Source organism: Gossypium hirsutum, chromosome A10 (assembly GCF_007990345.1).
Source record: "Gossypium hirsutum isolate 1008001.06 chromosome A10, Gossypium_hirsutum_v2.1, whole genome shotgun sequence".
In the NCBI taxonomy this organism is placed as follows: domain Eukaryota; kingdom Viridiplantae; phylum Streptophyta; class Magnoliopsida; order Malvales; family Malvaceae; genus Gossypium; species Gossypium hirsutum.
In genome coordinates this window covers 1,908,000-1,931,214 of record NC_053433.1, presented here as the reverse complement: position 1 = coordinate 1,931,214, position 23,215 = coordinate 1,908,000, and the positions used below count along the sequence as shown (strand labels likewise).

Sequence of the window (23,215 nt, the reverse complement as noted above, 5' to 3'; positions counted from 1 at the left end):
TTTTGACCCTGTGAAAAGTTAACAATTTAATCTAAGTTTTTCTAATACAATTTTTTAGCATTGGCAGTACAAAATTTTATAATTTTATTTCATCCTCCTCAACAATTTTTTGTTCTTCATCCCACGTTAGCTTCGAGTTTGGATAAGTTTCAAGTTCAAGTTGTTTCAGATTTAGGTTGTTACGAGCTCGTATTATACTTTGTTTGGGTCGCTAAGTGTTCAATCATTTGTATTGCTCAACTGAAGTTTTCGGGTTGGGTCATCTTGAGTTGATGTTATTTTTTGTTTATTTATTTAAGTCAATTTAAGTTCGAGCCGTTTTGTGTTTGGGCATTCATATTTTTCAATTAGATTTTTCGAGTTGGGTCATCTAGAGTCGATGTCATTTCAGTTTAATTGTTAAAGTCCTTTCAAGTATAAAATCATTTTAGGTTCGGGTTTTTCCAAGTTCAAATCATTTCTTGTTTTCATTTTAAGTTTAGGTCATTTTCAATTTTCGATAAAACAAGTTCAAGTTGTTAATTTTTCATAGTTGAAACAAGTTGGTCGAGTTTTATATTCGAATTAATGGGTGAAATTTTCGAATTCAAGCACATATTTGTTTTGGGCAATTTCATCAGTAGCAAGGACGATCAAACCCAGCAACAACAAAGCAGTGGATGGTCCAAAAGCAAAGCAACGGACACACACCCAGCTGGTGTTGCCTTTAGCACCTACCAAATGCCAAGCCTTTGCTTTGGCTATAAATTGAAAAGGAGAGTGCCTAACCCTTTAAGCATCAGTTTTTAAACTAGGACCTGGACCAGCCACTAAGCCACCAGTAGCCATGGATGTCTGCATTGATAAATACCCTTTCATCCTTTTTTCCTTACTATGCACGTGGTATGTGTAAAAAAAGTAGGTAGGTATCCCGAACAGAGCTTTGCATTAAAAAAAAAAACTTCAATTTTGGGAAAAATAATTAAAATTGAAAAAAAGAGAGGGGTTTATATATATATAAATATATATATATAATATTTCAATCATATTTTTATTCATGTTCTCAACTCTAAATGTTTTAATTTTAATTTTTTTTATTTAAGATTTTTTGATATTCGATAATCATATTAGGTTCCAACAAGAGATTACAACGGAATAAAGTTAGATGGTTTTTTGTCCACCTTAACCCCCATCTCAATTTTCATTTCTATACACAAAAACCCGGTATGATATTACCCTGCCCTCCATCGGAGTTTTAACTAATTTAAATATATATTATCAATTATTATAAAAATTATAATTAAAAATATAAAATAGTTAAAAATTAATATAATGGTATTTCAATAAATGTATCAAGGCAAGACGAGGCGGATTTCACCAAAACTTGACCTCAACATGACCAAAAATCTTAATAGAAAATCTATTGAGTCTAGGCGACTTGAAATCTATTGAATTTGATTTTTATTTGTCCTCTAAGATAAAATTAAACCTTATTTTTTATTTATTTATAAAATTCGAATTTAAAACTTTAATTATTGTCATTTTGATATTCATTTCTTTTTATCTCAAATCAAAACAACCGATATTTGAAACAATATAAAGTTTTAGGGTCTACCTAGCTTGACTTCCAAGAAAAATAATACAATGTTATGATTGAGAGTGGAAAGAACAAACAATGAATTTACAGCCTTATAGGTTCTTTTCTCTCTCACCTTTTTCTTTTTTGTGGAATATTCTATATTGATAAGGTCAATATAATGTTCATCATACATAAAGTGATTCTGATTACTATGTGTGTGACCAATGTAACAATAATTCATGCATATACAATTCATATGTCAGATTTTTTAAACAAAAAAAAGAGATAAAGTATAGAAGAAAATTGATTTAATATTTATTATATATACACATTTTTGTGAATAATATGTATCATATCGTTATTACAAATAAGTAAAAGTCGGTTAAAATTAATTTGATTGGCTAAATCAATAGTTTTGAGAGAAGTTAGTTATAATAGTTAATTCGATTTTGTAAATGCTCACAATAAGTTAAGTTAGTCAATTATCAATTATGAACTTATATAATCGAATCGGTCAACTTACTTAACTTATAATCTACATTAAAATTTAAAACCCATGTCGGTTTATATTTTTATTTTATTTAGTAGCATATGATAATACAAGTCAGGCCACCAGAAAATTTGGAAAAATTCATTATTCCCTTGAAGTTTTAAAATTGTTTAATTAAACCCTTTAGAAATTATTTAATTATAAATTAATATAGGAGAGAATTATTATTTGTCCAGTAAAATGAATAAAATTATTTAATCCTTTTAAAACTATAAATTAACACATGATAAAATCTATATTTAACAGTTAATTGAGTCTTAACTCATTTGGCATAAGCATTGTTGCCCATACAAAAATATGTGGTTCAAGTGCACTGAAGCTAATTATGGTTATCTCCTCTCTAATCTCTATATTTTGGAATCAGATATAGCTTTCATTGCCATGTTGTTTGAGACAGTGTTGAAACCACAAAAGTGTCACCCCAAACACAAGCTAAACAGCTAGGAGCCACTAGCTACTTCCCATTGCAAGCATTATTATATATATGATGAGAAATTTCCTTGGACAATGACACTGAAAACCTTTTTACACTTTGCTTATACTTGACATGGTTTTTAAGATGGAAATTAGTGCTGGTTTTGTCGGTTCTTGTTATATAATATAACAATCTAAATCATCAATTAATGCATTATAAGCATTAAATCGAATAATTAATTCAACTCTTACTACTTACTAATTAATTAAAATAAACTTGACGGAGAGCCCATATATTTACATACGGTGAAACTCAGGGGATAAAGCAAAGGGGACAGCCATAGCCCTGACCCCTTGAAATGAAAAATTTCAGTTTTAATTCCTTCAAAGTTTATAATTTTTTTAAGTATACATGGTTAAATTGTATTTTAACTCCCATCAAAATATATTACTAAATCTCAACTCTTCCATTAAAAATTCTTAACTTCATCATTGATCAGACTCAAACCTTAAAACTCAAATTTTTTAAAATCTTAAAGTTATCATTGAGCAGAAACCTCATTCACTCTCAACAATAATTGTTGATTGAGAATGACATCTGAAAATACATAAAGCTAAGAGTTTGTTGGTTATTAGTGTTGAGAAACTAGTGTATGTGGATGGATAAGTTGAGAGGACTTAGCTAAAAATATAGGTGATATTGGAGCCTAAAAAATATAGCATGCATGTTGTAGGCTACCACCACTATTGTATAATTGTATAACAATATTGTAGCTTTTTAATTTTAACTCAAATTCGAAAATTTAAATTGATGTGAATTAATTTCATCATAAAAATTCAATAAATAAAAAATATAAAAATTAAATAAAAATTTATCGAATTCGAAATAACTTAAATTTAAAACCATCAGAATTTGAAATAATCTAATCAAGCATCATCACCATCATTCTCTGACTGCATTGCTTTTTCAACGGAGCTATAGTATTTTTGTCCAAGTGTTTGTTAAAGGACTAAATAATTAATTATAATTTTTTTATCACTTCCACGTTCAACTTTTAAATTTTAGTTAAATTATTTTTTTATAAAAAATTTGATTAAATTATTAAAAACTTAATTGCACTTACATAAAAACTTCCGTAACATTCTATTTGTACTTTATGATTGATATGAATATATTTTTTTAAACTTTTTGTGCGTACTTTTAATTTTTACGAAGCATATGGAAATTATCATATGGGCCACCGCATTACTATTGTTAAAATATTAAAAATTCAATCAATTTGCTCGTCCGATAAAAAATAATTTGATTAAATATTGAAAGCTGAGGATCAAAGTGATGAAAAAATTAACAAGTGTTGCGTGCAATGATAATACATATTGCATTTCTAAAGGAAGATGTAGACTCAAACCTTGAAAATGAAATTGTTGAGAGGCATAGCCACAAACCCTAAATATAAACTGTAAAAACGAATATGAAAGATACAAAAATAAGGCAATAGTGACAATAAAAGATAAATGTTGAAGGAATAAATTTAGTATTATTCCTTCATTAAATTCAGTAATGAATTCTGACCGGTAGCATATCAGTAAGCCCATTCTAGCCGTACTTGAGCTGGGCATATATTTTAGGCTATGGAATTAGACTAAGCCCAAACATGAGTAACAACAAGAAATAAATGCGAAACTATCCGAACTCGAATCGATTAAAATCCAAACTGATTGTAAGTTAAAATTGTTGTCATATTATCTGAATTTCAAAATACTTAAGTTTGACATGACTTAAATACGTGACTCCTAAATTATTCAATGTTAGAAGTTAAAATGACCAAAATTTGAAATGATTTGAACTCCTAATGACAAGACCCGAAAAAAATTCAACCTTCAAACTTAAATTCAAAACAACTTAAATTCAAAAATGACTCGAACCCGAAACAATATAAGTCTTAAATGAATTGATTTTTTTTTTTTGAAATCTGAAGCTACCTGATTTAGATTGATCAAATTTAAAATCAACCAGACCCACTAAATTCATGGGTCTTAATTATCACCCAACATGTGGTTTGGGCTCATGTTGTTCGTTTACATTGGACCATGTTGCTGAACAGATTTGGGCCTAAACAGAAATATGGTTTCGTGGAATTATGAGTATGACCCATAAAGTTTGCAAGAAAGTAAATTATTTATATTTATTATTTAAACTCGGTTTAAGTTAGGTATGATGAATCAATTAAACAATAATTAAATTAAAAAATAATTAAAAATTTGAGAGTATTTTAAAAAACATATTTTAATCCATGATTTTAAACATTTAACTTTATCATTTTGATCAAGAGTTTAATTTATTTTTATGTACATTTTTAATAAATATATTTTATATATTTTTTCACTAACATAGTAGTTGTAAACCTAATTATAGGTCGGGTCATCCGTCTGAAAAGTGAGAGAGTTTAAGCAAAATTACAGGTCCAAAAATAGGCTTGGACAAAAAATAAGACTCGTTTTATAAATGGATTGAACGTTAAGTAAGCTTTTTTAATCCAAACTTGATCCGAACTGAATTACATGTTTATACTTCTATTCTTTTTCCTCAATCCCAAAAAAAAAAATTAGAAGAGAAAAACCCCAATCATAGAACTGCATTGCTGACAACAACTTATGTTTTACTCTTAACTAATTATTATCTGGATCATAGTTTTAAATTAAAGGCAAATGTATAACACTATTAGAAGCATGACAGGTTTAGAGTGCAAATATTTATACACTAGTATTATTAATATATTAAAATCAACATGTTCAAATAAAAGAGAGCAGGCATGACATGTCCACCAGTTTGGGAGCAATCTCCAGGTTGGAACGGTTAATTTGAGTCGGGTTAAGTTGGGCACGAGTTATCATTTTTAATTTAGATTAGATTTAAGTAAAATTTTTAACTTACTTTTTAAGTTAGTCTAGCTCGAACTTAAAATTCTGCATCAATCCGACTCAATCATACGTTTACCATAACCTAAAGTTTATTATTATTAGATTCTTTTTTTTTTTTGCATAAAGTCTTTTATGAATATTATATTCTTTAAAATGTTACCCACATTGTAAATACTAGTAATTTAATATATATTAGATTTTTTTTTAAATCATATATATCATCAAAGTTTTTTTTTTCGTTAAAAGTACATTGAGTCTTCAATACTAGGAGCTAGATATTTCGTTTTGCCTCATTTACTAAAAAAAATTAGTAAATTAGTTCATGTACACTAAATCGAAAAGCAAATTGATCCTTTCTATTAAAATTTTTGTCTATTTATATTGTTAAAAATTGGCGTAACTAATGGAATAACTAGATAATGAAACACGGTTTGCCACATGTACATCATGTTGATGTAAGACTAGTTTTTAACAGTAAAAAATAGAATAAATTTTTAACAAAATAATCAATTTACTCTTTGATCAATCGTACAAAAACTAATTTACCCATTTCTTTAATAGATGAAGCAAAACAAAATCTAACTCTTAATATAAGAACCTTCATGATAATTTTACCGATTTTTTTCATTCTTCACCATGGGCGTGCCATAACACTAATCTTAAATAAAATGAAAAAAGAAAAAAACATAAATGAAAACATTGGATGCCTTTTCATATAAATATATAAAGGTTGAAATGAAAAACATTGGATTCTTGGAATTTCTAGATATGCATGAAAAATGAAACAGGTTCGTGGGGTAGCAGACTTTACATAAACAATGGATCCCTAAATAGATTCTTTTAACAAGGTCACACCATTAATCGATATTTGTGCCAAAATATTTATTTATGGACTTAAATATAATTATCTTAAACAAGAAAAAGACAAAGAAAAAGAAAAAGACAATAAAAAATTAGCAGTTGAAAAGTATATGAGGTAGGCAAAAACTTTAGGTTAAAACCGTGACAGGCTTATGTTTTTGAAGTCTGATTATTGTAGTTAATCATACTTGTCGTGTTATGCTCTTTCAACGTTTAATTATAAAAAAAAAAGCTTAAACTTTAATAATAATAAATAGTTTAGGGTTTATTTCGAAAACAACACTTTAGGTTTATATATAGTGTTGTTGTACAAATAATACAAAGTACAAAGTCTGCTTGACACGTAGGTTTGTCCGTTACCAATTTAGTAAGCTCTTGTTGTGTGTGTTTGACATTTGCATGGTTTCACCTTACTAGTTCATAATATTTTGAGAAGTATTTAAGATACATGTAATTTCTAAGGGGTAATATGTCACTATACACAGTACCTTTGTACTTAGTTGCCCGTAACATGTCATATCAACAGATTGTGCTTTATATATATATATATATGAATAAGTCATTCTAGAATTTTTGGAATCATATCAATCGGTAAAAAGACCACTTTAGTGCCTATCAATTTTGACATTGAGTAAATTGGTCCATTTCAAAAAAATCAAAACAATTTAATTCTTTTCAATTTCAAAAGTGAGCAATTAATAACAATTTGTCTCGATTCGATGTTAATGTTTTCTATCAATTGTACGTAATTTTCATTGATATAATAATAAATTTAGCTCTAAAGCGTGGACATTTTATATTTGTTATTTTTAAGGGGTAATAAAATTTTTTGCCCTTATCCTCCTAAGTCCAAGATCCACTTTGGTATTTGAACTTGGTAACTAGATTCATTATGATTCGTCAAAATTTGATAATATAACTAGTGTTCTTAAAACATAATTAGATTGACTAATCGAACTAATTGGATTAATTTATGAACTAAATCAATTTATTTTTAATCATTTTCTATCAAACTTTTATTGAAATAATTCAAGACATTATTTCAATTACAATATCCCCATGTGGGGAGCATGTGACTTTGTTAATACGCTAAAAAGCTGGTCACTACTCATCAAAAGAGCAAAAACAGAACACCAACAAAATGGTTTCACATTCGGTTTTGTTGCTTTAGCTATAAGCTTTCTTTAACTAACTAAAAAGGGGAAATTAAGAACATTGACGTAATCATGTTTTGTAAAAAAAAAAAGTTGATTATCTTCAATTATGGCATAAAATTTTCAATATACTTTCAATTTATGCGTGTTGATTAGCTGAAATCAAGGTTTAGTTTGACTCTAGTAGACAACAGCTAGATTTTGTAACATAACCATTTTAGTACATTACCGCGTTTAACTCCTCTAACACCTGTCTTTAATTCACACACATTCCCATTGTTTTTCTCATAAATCCAACAATAAAACATTAGTTGAGTTGGTAAAATCGAGATTTTAAAATCGTAGTTGTTTAAATTTTTATGGTAGCAAAAATATAGGTTTCTTTGAAAGAAAATATTTTGTTTTCTTGATTTTAGGCATATACAAACAAGGGTAAATAAGTGTAACCGATGGTCTTGGCCTATAATGTTAAAATTATCTTGTAACCCTTAAAATTTATGATTCATATTTGAACAACATTTAAAGACCAAACTAAAGCGTTTCGAAAATCTATGATCGATTTAGAATCTGAAACATAGATCAAGAATATCTAAAGGAACTAACCCAAGTTTGCCATGTCTAGTACATTGCTTTGCAAACATGTTTCCCAACAATTAATCCAAATTTAATCTCCAAATCTCTCTTGAATCTATTCATAGATTGAAAACACATTTAATTGATTAAAAGCAGAGAAAAAGAGTACATATCCATTAATGGAATCTGAATCTTTGCACAACATTGAACAGAGGTAAACAAAGATTATAACATTGAATGCTTCAAAGATTGAATATGAACCATCTTTATTAAGCTTAACTTTTTTTTTAATCAAATCAGAAGGGTCAAGAACATGACCCCTCAAACAAATACTATCGCTTTCTTCTTTTTTTGTACAACAAGATGCATAAAAACAAGCCAAAAAATTCTCATTCTTCAATGAAAACTTTGAAGAAAATAATGGCTTGTAATGCACTGATTTAATAGCAAACAACACGCTATTTACAAAAACAATTGTATTGATATATCTGCAAGTTTTTTCTTGTTGATTGACCTGTGTGACCGCCATTGTTGAGCTTCAAGTTCCAAGTCGTTTGATTCACTTTGTTCATCGAAATCTATTGATGTTTTAAAAGCTTTCACCTTTGTTGGTGTACTATATGCAAAATGCAATTGCTTTGCAACCATAGCCTGCAGAAAAATAAGAATAATCACAGTAAATAATCAGATTAAATGGTTAAAGAAAGAAGAAAAAAATGATTTGAATTGAATTGAAATGTTTTGTACTTACAGCTTCTCTGATTGATTTAGAAACAATAGGAAGCCGGTTCAAATCTTCATGATCCACACCACAAATAATCTTAATCTGCAAAAAGAAAACAAAAAAAAAATTGTAAACAATTCCCAAAAATAGAAACTAATTGGAAAACCAAAAATTAAAGCTGCTTACAATAATATCTTGTGGAAGTGATTCGAGAGCAGATTTTTCATAGCAATTATCATCATCATCGATCATCGTTCTCTTACTGCACTGCCTTTTCAACGATGAAGCTTTGGTCCCATCGTCAATTTCATTCGATATCCCAATCCTTTTCCTCCTTAATCCATGGGTATATCTCACGAACCCTAGCCCTAAATTTTCTCCTCGTTTTTCATTCATACAATCATGTTTCAACTTCAGTGAAGATGTATGGCTTACTAATTCCATGACAGAATTCACAAAAGGGGGGAAAAAAATCTAAAAAAGAATTTTTTTTGTGAAATAATACCTTAGATCTTAAAACACAAAAAGAAAATCTGGGGTTTTTTATAGTCAAATTTAGAGATAAGATAAAACCTAGAATTTCTAAATTTGAGTGAAGATAACAATGTTTTTTTTTTTTTTTGAAATAGGAAACAAAGAAGTTGCCTTGGATAAACAGAGTTGCTTTAAAAATGTAAACTCCTCCTTATATACCGGTGAAGAAATAAAATTAAATATCTACGCGTTTTTTTATTCCTTATTTGCTTTTTACCCCTGGAAATTACTGGAGAATTCCAGTAAAAGAGGATAAGTCTTCTTTTTTTAACTTTCACCCGTGTGTTGGGGGATGGAATTTTAAGGTCGTGCGTGAATTGGCGGTTAAATTACAAACTAGCCGTTGAAAAGTGACGCGTGGCGAAAAATTAGGTGGAGGTAGAGAAGCAACTTGGGTGGTGCTGAGGTGGAAGATTAGCCGGTCTAATCTCATCCAAAGTCGGCTTTGTTGGTCTGCTTCTATAACACGCTTCTTTTTCGTCTACGGAACTCTTAATGGGCAGTTCTCATAATTTGGTTAACTGATAATTAAATAAATTATCAATAAATTTTATATAAATAAAAAATATTTAATCAATTTTTCATCAGATTCAATTTGTTTAAATCAATTTATAAATTAACTAATTAAATAATTTTCTTCAGATAAATTATTTGATTAATTTTTAATTCAATCTAATTCAAATAATATTATATTTAATAATATTAATTAAATTTTAAATCGAGTCGAATTAAATCTTTAAATAATAATAAATTTCTTTTAATATTTTATTTTTATTCACAAAATACGAATTAAAGATTTTATTTAAGAGGTATTAAATTTATTACTACTCAATCTAGTAGGCATTAGTGATGTTTGTTCACTTGTTGTGATGATAAAAAAATTTATTAAAACTTAATTGAGTAAGTTTGGTCAAATCAGCTATCATGGTTTGGTCAATTTTGCATGCCGTTAAGGTAAACTACAATACATGTCAAAATTATAATTTTTTCTTTTCTATCACTCAATTGTAAAAATTATAAAATGATTACTTAATTATTAATATATATTTTTAGATCATTTAATTATAAAAAATTATAAAATAATCATCTAGTTATATAATTTTATTTTTTTGGTAATTAATTTTCTAAAAAAATAAAAACACTAAAAAAATTAATATAGTTAGATAATAAAAATGAAAAAAAATTTATTCATTTTACAAAGTAAGTTATATTATTATAACAGTATTTTTATCTTTTTTATATTTCTATAAATAAATAAAAACTTATTCATAGTAATGTTTTATAAAGAGCACTATGAAATTTAAAATTTTCAACTTTACTTCATTTGGTTCTTAATAATTTTTGTTTTGGACAATCTCATCATTCTTATTATTATTATTTTTTTGACATAATACTTAGAACTATCCAAAGCCCCTCTGCGGGCCATAAATAAGAGAATAATACGCTTCAGTGTACTCGAACCAACGTTCTTCCACATTGGCAACAATGACTGTGCTAATTGAGCTAAGACTCACTTGACTCTTAATAAATTTTTAATAAATATATTTATTACATGATATTTTTTCACTGATATTTTTCCACTCTATCGTAATTTAATATAGATTAACTCAATCTATTACTAGGTGTGAAAATACATAAGTTTATCGACTTAAATTTATAACTCAAACCAATTTAAATTCATGTTTTATTTTTCATACTTAAAAAAGACAAACTGATTGACGAACTGATCAAATACTAAATTGGTTTAACCATATAGTTCAGTCATAATAGGTGTTTTCATAATCAAACCAAGAACTGGTTGGTAGATTAGTCTAAAACAATGTATAAAATCGTCTGACCCTCGAATTAGTTTAAAACGATTAAATTGAACTAAATATTTAATTGAACCATGTTTTATAAACTTTTAATAACTTATTTTATTTGAGCAAATTGAACTAAGAATTGGCGATCTAACTAATACAACTATCAACTCGATTCAAAAACAGTGGTTAAAATAAAAGGTTGATCTTTAAAAAGAAAAATCAAAACAATCAAACTAATGGATTTGAAGTTAAAATATGTCATAGGTCCTTACATTCTTCCTAAATTTAGAATTTAGCTCATATACTTTTATTTGAAAAAATATAGTCCATGTAATTTTCAGATTTCAAAATTCAAGTTCAATTGTTACCACTGTTAAATTTGTTGGTGTGACAGTTTAAAATATAAAAAATACTTACTTTGTAACAATGTAACTAAAAAATGACATTGTAATGAACCTAAATTTAATAAAATAATATTAACAATATTAACAGTTTGACCTAAAATTTAAAATCTGAAAAGTAGAGAGATTGAATTCTTAAAAATAAAAATATAAGGACTAAATTAATAATTTTCAAAGAATAAAGGGACCTATGACATATTTTAACCTTTATAGAAATACGGGGAGATGACGGGGGAACAAAAAATGATAGTGAAGGGTGTTATGGGGGACAGATAGGACACGCGTATGGTGGATATGAGTTAAGGTTTAGACGTGCAAACGAACACGTGAGTACGCAATGCTGGTATTCTAATTTTACGCTGTTAGCCTGGCCGTTGCGTCTGTCACATCCATCTACTTTTTAAATTGGCGGTCAGCACACGTCAATACTCATTACCAATGAGTCAAAAGTAAAAAAAGTTAATTAATATTAATCTTTTTACTTTTTTTTTCCTTTAAATATATGTTTTGATAATTATTTGATAAATTGATTTCACAACTAAGTTAAGATTTTATCATTTAAATTTAAATTATATTTAAAAAATTAAAAATTTTCAAATTATTCGATACTTTTAACTGCAAGAGAAAAAATTAATATAAAATAAACTTGAGTTAAAAACGGTGAATAAAACATTAGACTATTATGTTTAAAGGATTAAATTATCATATGGAGTTTGAACTTTATATTTTTTCTTATGTTGGGGTTTAAATTTTTCTTAGTCCAAGATAGGTCTTAAGCTTGACGGTTGGTCCCACATCAAAACATAAACTTAGTAACTTTTTTTATATTGGGGCTTGAACTTGACAATTATTCTTATATTAAGGCTTAAATTTTACGGGTTTTAAGGACTAACTTGGATAAAAAAAAGAGAGCTAAAATTTCATTGTGAGAATACTTGCCAAGTTCGGGGTCTAACTTAGATTTTAAAAAACTTTAAGTCCTAATATGAGAATAATTGTCAAGTTTAGAACTTAACTTGGACCAAAAAAAAAAGAAAAATAATTTAGGTCCCAATGTAGAATAAGTTATCAAGTTTAAGTCCCAAAATATGATTTAAGCTTTGTTAGAATTTTATAATTGATAAATGTTTTATGCATAATTGGTGATTTGTCATTATTGTCAAAGTTTTTAATAGAATATATATTAGGTTGGGTTGGTCGGCAATTTTTTACTGATCAGTTGGACTGATAAAAAAATAGATTGAATTGGGTAATTAAATCAAATTTTATTATTATAATTTATGTATTTTTTAATGATTTATTTATTTAGATTGATTAGATCGATAAATTGATTACTAGATTGGTCCAACAATCGATAAGTTATAAAAACATGATAAGGAAATAAGTATGTAAATCATCTTACGGTACAGGAAGATGATGTATCATTGATACCGGATTTTCTGCCACTAGGTCTTGTTCCTGCGATAAGTTGATGCTTGTGTTCGAGGGAAAATTAGAATACAAGGGATTGTTTAGTTTTGGAAACTAGAGGCTATTTTCGTTTTTTATTGAAAAAATGGAAAACATTGAAGATAAGATGTTTGATTGAAAATTTTAAAAATGATTATTGAAAAATAAAAATATGTAAAATTAGAAAATAATAAAAGGTTATTTTAATTGCTTTCACTAAAAATGTTGTAAAGTGAAAATGATAGAAAATAATAATTTTTAACTTTAATTGAATTGTCTATGATTCAAACCCATACAAACACATAGTTTTATTTCTACCTACCAGACGTGTTTTTCAATTTTAAAAAATAGAAAATTAAAATAGAAAATACTTTTAAAAATCAAACTGAGCTTAAGGGTGAGTTTGGTTCTAGATATGTTTTTCAATTTTTTTAGTTTCCATTTTCATTTTCAGAAAATAGTTTTTATTTTATATTTTTTTGAAAATTGAAAAAATATGTTTTGTATATGAAAATAGAAAATTGTTTTGAATATAAAAATAATGAAAACGCCTTTGGTATGTTTTTTCAAAATAAAAAATAAAATTAAAGTATAATTTATTGAAAATGTCTTAGAATAGTAAAATAAAATGTAATTAAATAAAAAAAGTTTTAAATATTATAAAAATAAAGAGTTGCTTCTAAAATTATTCACACTAAGGTAAATTTAATGCATAAAATGAAACCTAAAAAAATTATTTGTTTTCAACTTTTTCCATTTTTACAAAACATTTTAACTAAAAACAACGAAAATATGTTTTTTTCCCACTAATTTTTATATAATTTTATTTTAATTAAAATTTCCTTTTAAAATTACAAATAAAATATAATTCTCATAAAAATAATGCAATATATTATCCAATTTAAATATCTTAAAATTAAAAAAATACAAATTTATTTGCACAAAAAAGTTCTCCTTTATTCTAAAAGCCCAAAAGCCATAATTGTGAAAAAGCTTATTTAGCGCTAAATTAACTTTCCAAGCCCACAACCAATACCTAAATAACTTTAATACAAAATCAGCCCATTCCATAATAATAATAAAGGATAAATATCAAACTTATACATCAATTATGGTTTAATGTGTAATTTTATACATAAATTTTGATTTTATGTAATCTTATACATGAATTTTTAACTTGATTCAATTATTATAAATTATTAACACAATTATTGATATAAAGTCATTTTATGTTTATATATTGCATAAATAAATAATTATTTTATCCAATATAAAAATAAATTGATGTCTTTATTTCTTTAATGTGTATGATTAAATCAAAATTAAGGTTTTAAGTATACATTTGAGCCACAATTAAAGTTTCACGTACATATACAATTGCACATTAAATCAAAGTTCATGTATAATTTTAAGATTTATCCTCAATAATAATAAGAATAATAATTATTACAATAAATAAATCTCTTGGATTTTAAAATACTTATACATTAAGTTTAGTTTAATGTGTAATTTGATACATGAATTTTGATTTGGTGCAATTATACACATGAAACTTAAATTGTGGTTCCTATGTATATACGAAAATTTGATTTTGATTCAATTATGCACATTTAAAGAAATAAATACATACAATTATTTTTATATTAGATTAATATAATTATTTATGTATATAATATATCAACGTAAAACAGTACTAATTTGATAATAATATTATTGATTCATAATAATTAAATAAAATCATATAAAATCAAAATTTACGTAAAACATTTAAATCATTCTTTTTTAATATTTATCCCTTCAAAAAAATAGTTTCATACATTCATGTCAATTAGACAAGTCATGCTTTGTCTTTATTTAGATGCTTTTGGACTTTCATATCAACCGAGTCGTTGTAGTATAGTGGTAAGTATTCCCGCCTGTCACGCGGGCGACCCGGGTTCGATCCCCGGCAACGGCGGCTTTTTATCCTTTTCAAATTGTGCGCTTCATTTTTTTGCTTTCAGTTTAAATCAAACCGTCACTTAAAATCCCGTAAACCCAACCGGCGAGCGACCGGTCGACGGCTCCGTTTCTTCTACCATATTTCGTTTTTAGTCCTTCCCTAAACAAAATCAACAAAACCCCCTTTAAACCCCCCCCCCCAAAAAAATTCCCGCCCTAATCTTAATTTACATTTCGCTACTCTTCCCAGTTCCCACACCTCTTATCCAGTTGAACACTGTCCGTTAGGGTTTAAGTGCAATATACTAAGCTAAAATTTACTTTAGAAAACTTCTTTAAATTTTTAGCGATGGAAACCGATGAAACGCCACGCGTGCTTCCTTTTCAACTTCAGTTCGACAAACCTGTCGCCTCTCAGGTTCATTTCCATCACATTTTACAGTTTCGTTTTCGTCTTCTTCTTTTTTTCGATCTTATTTAAATATCATGATTATGCATGTTCTTATTTTTAATTAATTTTTGTTGATTAGATTAAAATCGCGGAATGGAATCCAGAGAAAGATTTACTGGCTATGGTTACTGAGGACTCCAAGATTTTGCTTCATCGGTTCAACTGGCAAAGACTCTGGACGATTTTTCCTGGTTATTCACGGACTGTTCTCTCTTTCTTTCTTTTTTTTTTAAATAAATTATTTGTTTAATTTTTTTGATTTGGATTTGAATCATGTGATTCGTTTGTTTTAATGATTTTGTTTTACAGGAAGGTGCATTACATCCTTATGTTGGCGTCCTGATGGTAAAGCGATAGCAGTTGGGCTGGAGGATGGCACAATTTCATTGCACGATGTTGAAGTGAGTTAGCCTTTTATTTATTTATTTATTCAAATTTTAATGTCTATTAGGAACTAATATTGTTTATTCGAATTTTAATTTTTCGTTGTTTGGTTTCTCTACATTCATTGTGGATAATCATGATTGTTGACTGCGTTCTTAATTCTCATCCATGTATTGTGTTTTCTTGAGGTTAGATGGTTATTATTCATAATAATATTATGGAATTTGTTCCTCTAACTTATATTTTGTATTTCTTGCAGAATGGAAAGTTGTTGAGAAGTTTAAAGTCTCACACTGTTGCTGTTGTGTCCCTTAATTGGGAGGAGGATGGACAAGTGATTAAAGTAGGCATTTGTCATTTGTTTTGAAATATTTGTATTTTTTCTTACAACTTTTGACTTGTAAACATCTTGCAGAATTTAACCCTTTCTTCAACATCTGTCATGTTCATTATCCTTCTTTGAGTTCATATAAATATTTCACGTTTTAACTTCGTGATCGATCTCAACTCTTTGATGATAGGATGATTCTGTCAATAATTCAACATATGAGGACCGCACTTCTCGTTTCTTTCCTCCTGCTCCAAGAATTCCTAGGATGCCTGGGCTGGCACCTGGAGATACTGGCTTCATGGATGATAGTGATGATTCATTTCGTGAGCTTTCAAATTCCTCATACCAACGGTTTAACATTTTATGTAGTGGTGACAAAGATGGAAGCATATGCTTTAGTATATTCGGAATATTTCCGATAGGGAAAATAGTAAGCTACTTATTTATCTTGGAAATTTCTGGATTATACTGATTAACAGATTTATATTTACTTGTTTTTTATCAACTAAGTTATGGAAATACTTCTAGCCGTTTTAGAGCTGGCCTGGCAAATAAAAATAAATTTATGGCTTTGTCGCTTTGATTTATCAAATTGACACCCTTCTGTCACTTATATTTTTTTTGACATTGCGAAATGCCTTGTATTTCTCTTCTAAAATACTAGACCCTAGATTATTTTTCATGGTTCAGAGAGAGCCATATTCTTCCTTTTGTTTATTTTATTTATCATTACAATTATTTTACATTTTATGCAGAACATAATTAACTCTATTGTTTTTAATATGAATTATTTTGCACATGAAAATATTTACCAGAACATACACAATTTGTCTATTCCTACTCCGTTTGCTACTGAGCCAGCTACATGCAGACTTTCGCATGCTTCAATTTCCAAGGTTTGCACTTTTTATATAATGAATTTGCACTGGTAGCAAGATAATTTTTTTTTTCACAATTATCGGAGTGTTTAGTTATTAATGATGTGTAGAACAAGTTGTTGCAAAGTGACTAAAAGAAGAGTTCTATTTTCCTAGACTTCACTCTTTGTTGTTGTATTTATGTTTTATGCCTATAAACTGGACAGCTTGTAGGTAGTGCTTTTTTCTGGTTGAAAGGTCGTGCAACAGGATAAATCAGGCTAACTTATATTAAAAGAATGTTTCCCTCCTCCATATACCGAATTAAAACCTGTTCACTTTATTTTTGTTTTTAGTGCTTGCTTACAGGTCAATATGTAGTAGACTTAACGGGCGTTCCTATTTTGTTATTAGGTTGCTTTGTCCAAAGACCTTTGTCATCTGATAGTAATGTGTTCTGGAGAACTTAACCATGATGAGGTTGAATCTGCTGAGAGACAGCTTGGTATGCATGGTTGTCATTGCTTACGACTCGATACTTCTATCTTTTGGAAGAGGTAACTTTGCTGGAGAACCCGAGAATACCTGCAGTTTGTTTGTATATTTGAAGTTTTCACGTTTTGTAGTGTTAGCTTTTTTTAGCTATTTTCAATGGTATCTTGTAATGCATCTTGCTTACAATTTTATCGTGCACCAGTTGTTTATCTGAAGTTGATAAACGATAAACATGCTTTATTCCTGAATTCTTCTCATGACCTGCTTCATCTTTTCATTATCTCTTCCTCATGGAAGGAAAAATGAACTCCACCAAGTGGCCCAACAAGCTTCTAACATCGAGGATTTAATTGAAGTTATTCGCGCATCATTATCGGTAATGTCTAAACAATGGTCAGATGCCATGCACACTTTTCGCGAGAAGTTTGATTCTCTATCCAGTTTAATAATTGACCACGGTAACTTTCTGATAGGAGTACCAAAATCTTATTTTCCATTTCTGCCACATATCCTTTAGTTGATTTCTATCCCATAATCTTATTTTCCATTTCTGCCACATATCCTTTAGTTGATTTCTATCCCATGCATATAGGGCTGGACTCATCACCCCAAGAGGAGTTTCTGAGCCTTCTAGGTGGTGCTCGAACTAGTCCACCTGTTCATCAGTTTCTAGTTAACTCTTTGGGTGAATCGGTAAACTTTGCATTATGTAATCATTTCTCTCCTTTTTCTTCTGGTGAGAAGGAAATTATTTTGCACATTTTAATCAATGGATTTCTTTCTAAATAGGGAGTGAAGCGTGTGTCAAAGGTTGTTTGTGGTGCTGGAAAAGAGCTTCAGCATGTTGTCCTCGATCATCTTCAGGTGCTTGGTAGAATTTTTCTCTGCAATTCATGTAATAGTTACTTTTATAGAAGATTCCTTTACTTGCTAGTTTAATATCTTATCATGGAGCATCATATTGTAATTAGGTGGATTTCATGAGTTAGGTGCATAAATGAAAGTTCAGCTTCCAAATAAGGCTGTGGATGTGTAATTTGCATATGAAATCTTATTTCTAGCTACCATTATTGTCGCAGAAATTATTTGTTATAGCCTAGTTGCGTACATGCTTAATTTAAGGGGTTCTACTACCTAAATTCTTAATCTAATGAATGTTAGTGGTTATGTTGAAAAACTATTAGCTCAGATGGTCACCCTTTAGAAGGATGAGTTAAAACAATATATTGTTATGCATAGTGGCTCCTTGTTGCATGTAAACCTTTACTAAACCAAAGTGTTGCATTTTATGTCATTATGTATAGACTATGTCTGATTGTGATTATCTATTTTTGCAAATGGAATCTCAATTTAGGTACTGTTTTTTATTTACTTGTCACTTAATGTTGTATGGTGAGTGCTACGGATGTGATCCAGCTGAAAATAAATATACATTTTCCAGCCTGCTGCTGAAATTATTGGATTCAGGATGGGAGAACTTAGAGGTCTTTCTAGATGGCGCACTCGTTTTCAGGGTATTGGCCTGGACGAGACTCTTATCAATAATGCAACAGAAAAATCTGGAATCTTACTAGTGCAAGTTGAGAGATTTATGAGGGTGCTTTCCTCTGTGGTACAGCAGGTGGTTAACCTTAATATTTGAAGTTCTTTTGGTCTTTCTTCCTTTATTGTTAATTCGCCCCACCTACCACACTGAATGAAATTAAACTAAACCATTTTCGTCTCCTGGAATTGTGTTTTTCTTCTCTTGGGGTTCTTATTATCTGTCTTCGCTTCCAGTTTTCAAACTTCTTTAATTGGTTGCTAAAATGCATAAAGCTACTTAATCAAGAGCCAAGTGATCAGCTTCTACCCTGTAACAGGTTTGTTTCTCAGTGTCTTTAATTTCCCTCCATTGATTACCCTGTAACAGGTTTGTTTCTCAGTGTCTTTAATTTCCCTCCATTGATTATCTTTCTGTAGCCTTACATTTTTACTTTTGACAGTGAACTTGTTGTTATATTCTTGAAGTTCTTATATGATCAAGATCCTGTCAAGCCCTTTCTGGAGTTGTCTGAAGTTGATATTGAACCTGATATGTAAGTTATCTTTTCAACTGCCATAGGTCTTATCAGTGCATTTCAATTGTTCTTACTTTGGTCTGTCATCCAACAAGATTTATGCATATTGCCCATTTAGCATACAGGTAATATGTCACATAGCATGACTATATCTGTTCACGAACTATAGTAAAAGTGGACATTTTTACCTACACAGAAAAAAGTACTCCTTTTACAGATTCAATTGTAGTGATGCTGAATCTGCTGATTAAGGCTTTAACATGGGGAAAAAAAATTAACTTTAGTTTTGTACTTATCAAGCTGCATACAGGGCATAATTCTCCTTCAATAAGTGTTAGTGTGAATTTAATTGTATCTACATATGGCAAGCATGAACATAAACTTATGCATGCATCTCCGATTGATGATTTATCTGGTAGATTTTTTTTGCATCATCAGTGTCGTTGTTTCTCCTTTAAAAAAAAAAAGTCTGCTGCTCTCATCCTTCAGGGAAACACTGCAAAGAGTTAAAGAATTAGTTCATTTTGGGGGATTTTCTGATTGTGATTTCCTGAGGAGGACATTAGCTGAGGAATTTAAGCAGATGGAGTCTAGGTATGCTTTCCTTTCGCTTGCCAGGGTCTTCGTCTTTCAATTGGAGATTTCTATGTTCTATAGATTTTATCATTGTTAAAGGCATTTCTGCCTTCCATCTTCATATGTATTGCTTTTTGGTTATACTTCAAACCATAAATATTGCCGTATCGTTGGTCATGCAATTTCAGTTTCAAGGAGGCTTTCTTGATGCCTTTTACTACAATTTCAAGGAAGATGCTTTGCAAGGATGTGCTACCACTGTTTGCCCTCCCATCTTCATCTGCATCTGTATCTGTTTCGGTTCCTATTTCAGTAACATACTACAAGGTATTTCCCTGCCTGTCCTTCCATCCTCCTTAATCTTTAATTCGGTCATACATTTATTGGTTTCTGTACATCTTGCAAATGTTTTTTGTTTCATATCATCATCCCTAACATGTTGGTAGCAATTTAGTTTTCTTATCTGTGTTGTGATGTTTTCTTGTTTTTCTCTATAGGATGCTTCCACATCTGTCTCATCTTACCTGACTCACGAACACGGGTTTATAGATTATATTTCTTTCCAAATTCCCGGTGACTCTTCCTCAAATATTGCTAATTGTATAGGCATATCAAGGAGATTCATGCACAGTTTGAGCAATAGTAGTATTGAAGAATCTGCTTCTTTGGAAGCTGTTTTGCTCTCTGTTCCTGATGGTTATCACTGTGTGGATCTATCTTTGTATAAGGTGAAAAACTATGTTTTCTTTTCTCTGCCTTTGATTGTAACGAAGTAAACCCAAAGAGTCTTGTGTTATAAAATGATTCAACCTTTTCTTTTTTAATACTAGTCTTTCGGGGTTCTTTTCTAACTTGATCTCCTTTTTTATTAAATTTATAAAAATAGGAAGGCCAAATTGTTTTGCTATTAAATGAATCAACTTCTGCTTCTGAATGCTCTGGTGAATCTTGTATGATGATCGTCCAAGCTGATGATCTCCCATTCGTATCCATTCCAAGATCAGGTTGTATAAACACCTGGAACCTAGATCAGCTAAAGGTAAATGTTTCTTCTGGTAGATCCTAATCACACTTGGAAAAATAATTAACAGGGCGTGTAGTTTGGTTGTTTCTGCTGCTCACTATCACTCTACAAACTTAATTACTACATAATTATACATGCATGCAAACTCTGAATATGCGGATACCATAGTCTTGTGTTCATTGAACATGCCGAATTTGCCCTTACCTTGTCAGATGTTAACGACTATGAGTTTGAGATAGAGTCATGGGCAATGGACGGCAAAATCACTCAAGCTAGTTGAAGCCATAGGACTCGTTAGAGAGACATCTAGATCTCTTTTTAGGATTCTGATAAGAAATTTATTATTCCATTTGTTCTTTAAGTAAGATCAAGAAGGGAAAGAATCGACTGATATAAAAGCGCAATCAAGAAACATAAGCCTTAATTAGACAACCGAAGCTACTGACCTTTTGTAACATAGGTTCAGCCCACAAAGTATCCACAACATTAGTCTCACAATTTGTCCATGCTTTTATTAATAACCAACTTTCCGTCATTTTCTGTGAGAGCATGTAGTCTTTCGTTTAAGTTTTGATGATGAAGTACTTATTTATTAGAAACTGTATCTATGTTCATTATAGGACTCTGTTACGCACTTACGACTGGAAAATGAAAAGGTCCGAAATATCCCTCATTCTGTAGCTGCCCCTCTGGCAGTTGGTGGTAAGTTTTCAAATAAAAACATCCTTGTATCTCAATCCGGTTGGATCATACCAAATATATGTCCTGTTTCTGCTTAACGTTTATTTTCAAATTTACTATAACAGCGTCGAGAGGTGTAGCTTGTGTTTTTGCTGCTAGAAAGCGTGCCTTGGTCTACATACTGGATGAAGATGAAGATGATGTTTCGGATGGTGAATGACTGCTCCGTCTTCGGGAAAAAGATTGTTTCTATATATTTTTGTATTTCATTGCATTGAGCCATAAGTTCTAGTTTTATAGGTTGGTCCGGACCTAATGAAGTTTTTCCTGTAAAGCATTTGATTATGTTTAATGTACTTCCATTTTGAAATCTAAAAAGTACGGAGATTAAATTACTAAATTTCAAAAAGTACAGGGACTATAGGCATATTTAACCTTTTTTTTTGTACAAGTTGTTTAAAGTTAGAATTTCACATGCGTAAATGATGTGACTGTTTTAACTAGCAGGTAAAAAATGAGGAACAAACATCAGCACACGTTGGATTTGGCAGCTTCCACCAAGGAACGGGAGGGTCATTTCTCCTTTATGTTTTCAGAGAAAGAAAAAGCAGAGAGCGACGAAGAGACAGACAAAACTGGGCAGAGCCGAATAAATTCGTAGAAAACGAAAGAACGTTTAAAAGGGATGGCTTCAGATTTCCTTATAAAGCTGTGAAAGACATTTCAATTCCACACATTTCCCATCAACACGCATACAGATATACATACATACATATTTCATTTAAGGTTGAATCAATTTTTGGACGTAAATTTTTTGTATTTTTTACCTCAACAAAAAAATTTAATATCAAAATTTTTGACCCTACAAATTAATTATCGAAATGGATCATTTGTTTTAGTGTTTTATTGGTGTCGCTTGACTCGGCACCACATAGGTTTTTAAAAAATAATAATTTTTTATTGGTGTCGTTTGACATACTAATGGCATCGAATTACAATATAATTAATTATTATATTTATTATACTATAAAATAGTTATTTTAGTTTAGTTGGTATAAAGTGTGGTTTTTAATCTCATGGTCGTGGGTTCGATTTCCAACCAGTCAGACAATATCGAAAAATATTATAGCAAACAACTCATTTCAGTAATTAATTTGTAGGGTTACTCATTTTGGAATTTAATAAATTTTTTTGGATTATTGGGGTAAAAAAACCTTCTTCTTCTTTTGTTTAAGTTAGACCTTGAGCTTGACAATTGTTTTCACATTGGGGTTTGAATTTTTTTTACTCCAAGTTGGCCCTTGATATTTCCTTGAAAACCCTAAAATTCAAGTTTCAATGTGGAAACAATTGTCAAGTGCAATTTTCAATATGAGAACAATTATCAAGTTCATGGATCAACTTAGACCAAAAAATTTATACCCAATGTGAGAATAATTGTCAATTTAGACCCAAGTGAGAATAATAATCAAA

The 23,215-nt window shown here is 29.5% G+C and overlaps 2 protein-coding genes and 1 non-coding gene across 5 annotated transcripts; 2 read left to right on the top strand and 1 right to left on the bottom strand.

The window, feature by feature from the left end:
- Positions 1-8,281: 8,281 nt before the first annotated feature.
- Positions 8,282-9,419, bottom strand: LOC107924935 (F-box protein SKIP27). Its single transcript, XM_016855513.2, has 3 exons — positions 8,943-9,419; positions 8,784-8,858; positions 8,282-8,683 (listed from the first exon to the last, which is right to left on the bottom strand). Exons 1-3 carry the CDS (start codon positions 9,198-9,200, stop codon positions 8,495-8,497), a joined length of 522 nt encoding a protein of 173 aa, XP_016711002.1. The 5' UTR covers positions 9,201-9,419; the 3' UTR covers positions 8,282-8,494.
- A 5,408-nt stretch (positions 9,420-14,827) lies between these two features.
- Positions 14,828-14,899, top strand: TRNAD-GUC (transfer RNA aspartic acid (anticodon GUC)). The gene has a single exon. It is a non-coding gene; the product is annotated as a tRNA-Asp (tRNA).
- Positions 14,847-22,616, top strand: LOC107925255 (anaphase-promoting complex subunit 4). Of its 3 annotated transcripts, XR_001691927.2 has the most exons (20): positions 14,847-15,301; positions 15,414-15,525; positions 15,644-15,735; positions 15,978-16,061; positions 16,240-16,479; positions 16,865-16,945; positions 17,321-17,463; positions 17,699-17,859; positions 17,994-18,094; positions 18,191-18,265; positions 18,843-19,022; positions 19,181-19,263; positions 19,387-19,479; positions 19,951-20,055; positions 20,226-20,364; positions 20,535-20,765; positions 20,924-21,076; positions 21,682-21,763; positions 21,868-22,042; positions 22,250-22,616. XR_001691927.2 is itself a non-coding variant. In XM_016855898.2 (19 exons), the coding sequence occupies exons 1-19, from the start codon at positions 15,233-15,235 to the stop codon at positions 21,960-21,962; spliced, it is 2,319 nt and encodes a 772-aa protein (XP_016711387.2). In that variant the 5' UTR covers positions 14,943-15,232; the 3' UTR covers positions 21,963-22,112. The 3 variants fall into 3 exon arrangements, 2 of the variants coding, with proteins under 2 accessions (XP_016711387.2, XP_040935424.1); XM_016855898.2 differs by lacking the exon at positions 22,250-22,616 and having other exon boundaries at positions 14,943-15,301; positions 21,868-22,112; XM_041079490.1 differs by lacking the exons at positions 19,181-19,263; positions 22,250-22,616 and having other exon boundaries at positions 14,943-15,301; positions 19,412-19,479; positions 21,868-22,112.
- The last annotated feature ends 599 nt before the right edge of the window (positions 22,617-23,215 follow it).